The 4,528-nt window shown below is 39.0% G+C and overlaps 1 protein-coding gene across 2 annotated transcripts in view; it reads left to right on the forward strand.

Annotated features, from left to right (window-relative positions):
* Window positions 1–4,181, forward strand: part of LOC139964897 (glycoprotein 3-alpha-L-fucosyltransferase A-like) — an 8,144-nt gene extending 3,963 nt beyond the window's left edge. For both annotated transcript variants that reach the window (XR_011792120.1, XM_071966955.1), the window contains 2 exons: window positions 1–1,060; window positions 2,829–4,181. The exon at window positions 1–1,060 is cut by the window's left edge. Coding sequence is in view for 1 of the 2 variants with exons in the window: in XM_071966955.1 (XP_071823056.1) it covers window positions 585–1,060; window positions 2,829–3,669 (1,317 nt within the window). In the remaining variant the exon portion in view is untranslated. The remainder of the gene's footprint in view (window positions 1,061–2,828) is intronic.
* Window positions 4,182–4,528: the final 347 nt, after the last annotated feature.

Raw genomic sequence — 4,528 nt, forward strand, 5'->3', positions numbered from 1 at the left:
ATCCTCCTGCAAGCAGGAACTCGCGAAGAAGCCATCATTGGCTTATCAAAGCCGCAAGCTGACCGAAGTCAGTCTCTTAAATTCATATTTAACGTCCATGATTATGAATTGTCAATTGTCAACAACTCTGTAACCTGGACGACATACATTAATCTTAGAGTGACTCGAACTCGGCCTAATGATTGAAAGGCACCGGCGTTAACCACTGAGCTAACACTCCTATGTGCGGGGTACGCTTATATATTGTATTGACCTTAGTCTCATCATGTAGAGTATTACTAGCAATCAACAGATACGGTTGGATGATTCTGTTTTATGCTGAACGGGAAAAGTAAACTATTCAGGTGTGGTATAGTTGTGGAGCTATCGGCATATCGCAATGCGTTTTGAACCGAGGACAGGCCGACTAGTGAATGGTGATTTGTTAATAATAAAATTAACACACAAACGGCCAATGGTAGGAATATGGTTCGAGCTATAAATCGTTATTCCAATCAGTTACGATACAGTTCAGCCATTTACGGTATAAATATTGCCACAGCTAAACGCCTTACCATATACAGCACCTATAGACGCTTGGAAACATGACGTCACTACAACCTTCTGATAAACAGGATGGAAGGAGTACACGTCGATGGAAGTTTATTCTGTTGGTGATTGCATTGTCTATTTTGGTATATATTGAAATCGTGTGCTTTGCCGAAAATGACGAGGATTCGTTCAATAACGTCCTATTACCCATCGACTATTCATCGGTCGTTAAAGACCAACGGGAAATTCCAAGACGAAATAGCACTCGTCTTTTATCCGATGAAGCTCTTGATCAAATGTCGAGGAGTTTCAAAGAACCAAACTATATCGACAACGGTTGCGTCAAGCGTATTCAGATCATGTGTAAGCCTAGCGTATTGAGGTTGGATCGGCCGTCAGGGAAACACTTCTGCCCAGCCGAAAACTGCTCCATTATTTACATTGTCAGTATGAGCTATATAACTTTGAAAAAGATGGACGCTGTACTACTTTACCATAAAGCAAACTGGAATTGGAGTCAGTTACAAAGGTAAAAAATACTCCCTTGTTATTTCTTTAATAATTGGACTATTATTATTACTATTATTATTTCCATTTGCTTATAGGCATTATTTGTAAATGACTGCGACTTACAATCAATGAATTATGTTATTACCAGACACTGCTGGTGTTCTTTTGATGATAAATTGTGAACACGATTTATATAATATCTCAGTATTTTTACAGCACTAAAGGCGGGCGAGTATAGTTTATATACGTACACCTTTGTAGTAATGATATAGTAGTACCGTTACGCTCTATGCACATTGACTATCGAACAAGCCTGTACCTTCACCCAGGAAGCACACAAACATGCACACACACACACACATATGTATATATATATATATATATATATATATATATATATATATATATAAATGAAAATCGTAATGAGTTAGAAAATCAAGAACAGTGAAAAACTTCCAGCCTCCACCGGGATTCGAACCACGGGCCTTCCGCTATATATATATATATATATATATATATATATATATATATATATATATATATATATATATATATATATATATATATATATTAGTACATGCCCTAGTGGTTGGGTTGTCCGCATATAAAGCGGAAAGCCCGGGTTCGAATCCCGGTGGAGGCTGGAAGTTTTTTCACTGTTCTTGATTTTCCAACTCATTACGATTTCGTCATAAGTTGTGGCATCGGAACCGCATGTTATGAAGCTAATTAGCTGGCAATCGTATGTGATACGCGCTTCCTATAAATAATTATGACACTGCTAATACACTGCGAAAACGATATTTGTTTTTAGGCCACTGCACACCTGGCTGTCTTAAAAATTATGAAAGTTTATATTGTCCATCAGTTAAGTTCGTCAAATGTATTATTAAAGTCCAGACATTGAACAATAAACAAGAATCATCCTACTAGAAAAATTGTAAAAGAGCACTATGTTTGTCTTTCTGGAACATAATATGTCAAAGAACATGTAAAAGAATTCAAACAGGAAACAAAATCTGCTGATAATATATGATATCACATAATAAATGATGAAAGTGGCAAACATTGCACCAGATCGCATCTAAGGACCTTCAAAAAATTACACGGGACACCCCCTCCCCTTACACTCATCCCCCATATCAATCGCAAAATGTGCCCCCACCCCCTTGCAAATTCCTGGCTACGTCGCTGGGATAGACTGCATGCATGGGTTCTCATGTAGAGCCCATACGACAGTCTGGATCTTCCATTAGGACTGAGTCGTGACGACCAAACAGACACAACCCCTTGTAACTGATGCTTAGAATGCATAAACGCTATACCTTAGACTATGGAACTGATGGAACGATTTACGTCGGTAAAATATGAAGACTGATGATAAATTTTGCGACGTCTGGAAAAATCCCGCGACCCACTTCAATGTTTTCACTTGTTTACGGACCGTCGACGAAGAGCAATTTGAGGTGATAAGAACCCACCCCTCCCACCCCACCCTGACCCCCGCTTTAGCGGCGGGGATTATAGTTCCTTCCTACAGTAACTCTAGTGGGGGATGAGGTTGCGGTGATTCGTTGGATGTTCTGAGTTTCACCTGCAGTATGTTTGTATCTTGCACTGGTTCTCCGATTGTAAACTTACGTCAACAGACGGCTTGCAGATTCGTGTACCACTCCATTGTTTTCTATTGTTAACTGAAACCGTAATACCGTCATACCGGAGATTGATTTTCCCTTTTTTGTTCGTTTTTGCTCTCTTTGCCTAATTTTTTATTCAATTGTTTCCAGATCCCTGAGACCACCTCGTCAAATATGGATCTACTTTGGGAAAGAACCTCCATACAAAAGTAGCAACTGGAAACCACCCGACCCAACTCTCTTAACATTTAATTGGACTATGACGTATCAGCGAGATTCTGATATCGTATTTCCTTACGGAAAGTATTTGGATAGCGATCCAGAAATAGCGGATAATGACATCAGAAACTGGGCTGCTAACAAAACCAGACTTATAGTGTGGATGTCATCTAATTGCAAATTGACATTTTGGGACAGACAAAGCTTTGTTAAGAAACTTAAGAAACTGATAGCGGTCGATATGTATGGAGCATGTGGTACATTAACTTGCCCACGTGGCAAGGGATGTGACGTATTACTCAGTTCTTATAAGTTTTACCTTGCCTTAGAAAATAGCCAATGCAAAGATTATATTTCAGAAAAGTTTTGGTCGAATGCCTTTTCACATCAGTCTGTTCCAATAGTATACGGTACGTCCATAGAAAATTATAAAAGTGTAGCGCCTCCTCACTCTTTCATCCATCTAGACGAATTTTCAAGTATGGCGGCGCTAGTCAAGTATATCAAATACCTCGATAAGAACGATACGGCTTACAATGAGTACTTTGAATGGAAGAAACACGGATCAATCAAAACTTTTCGACTTAGAGAAGAATTGGGCACATATGATTGGTTGATGTGCGATATTCTTTATAAGCTCAGAGAATTTGATAGAGAAAACCCAGTAGAGAGTGAATGGAAACCGAATATGGTTGATATGAAACGTTGGTGGAAGCCGTCGTGTGCAAAACAGGTTTTTCCATTTTCACATTCTCCAAGGTCTTCATTATAGGCCCAAAAATGTTAGATTTATAATTGTTTTTAAAGTTAACAAAAGTACCCTCATCAACAGCAAGGAAAGGTGGTAGAGATGGGGGGGGGGGTAGGGGGTCTAACGACTCAACTGTTACACTCTCATATTTGGTGGCTCAATTTCTTATAACAACTATTCTCTGTTTCCTGCTCACTTGTTATACATTAATCATAGTACAACCATACGTATCACTCAGTGTTGAGATAGATTTTGTATATGATGGTTTTCATATTATGCCCATGCGGGTAGGGACATTTCACAAATCTTGACCCTGCAGTTCCTCCTTTAAACTTGGTTTATATTTGAAGTGCCCTTTTCAGTGGATCTGCTGCAGTGGTGGTCTTCCTTTGTGATTAATCGGTCTAGCGCCACCACATTTGGTTCATAATTTTAATTTGTATGTTAAGTTTTCATACGTGGTCGTAAGTTTTCCATTTTATTGACTACAGAGGAGCAAATAGAACGGTTATAGCTATCAAGGCTAGGAAGACGGTTTACTTGTTGTTTTTCTTTTCAAATATCATGTCATGTGATACCATATAGCCTAACACTTTGTTTGTTCTTGAACAACTTGGCATAACAGTCATGATTAAACCTATGGTAGCTATGAAGTTGATTTTCCGAAATATACATACATGCATAATTAGTTAGCATAAAAATAATTCTCAGTTCTTATATAGCGCAACTTACAATAAAGTCTCGCCGCGCTGTACTTAACCATGGTCATTGGTAACTTGTCACACCTACACACCAAAGTGTGCACAATTTAAACAATCTCTCCTGGGGCACCACAGTGCACCACAGCCACGTGTCCCCTGGGGGACTTCCCATAGGGTGC

The sequence above is a fragment of the Apostichopus japonicus genome, chromosome 23, assembly GCF_037975245.1.
Source record: "Apostichopus japonicus isolate 1M-3 chromosome 23, ASM3797524v1, whole genome shotgun sequence".
NCBI lineage: Eukaryota > Metazoa > Echinodermata > Holothuroidea > Aspidochirotida > Stichopodidae > Apostichopus > Apostichopus japonicus.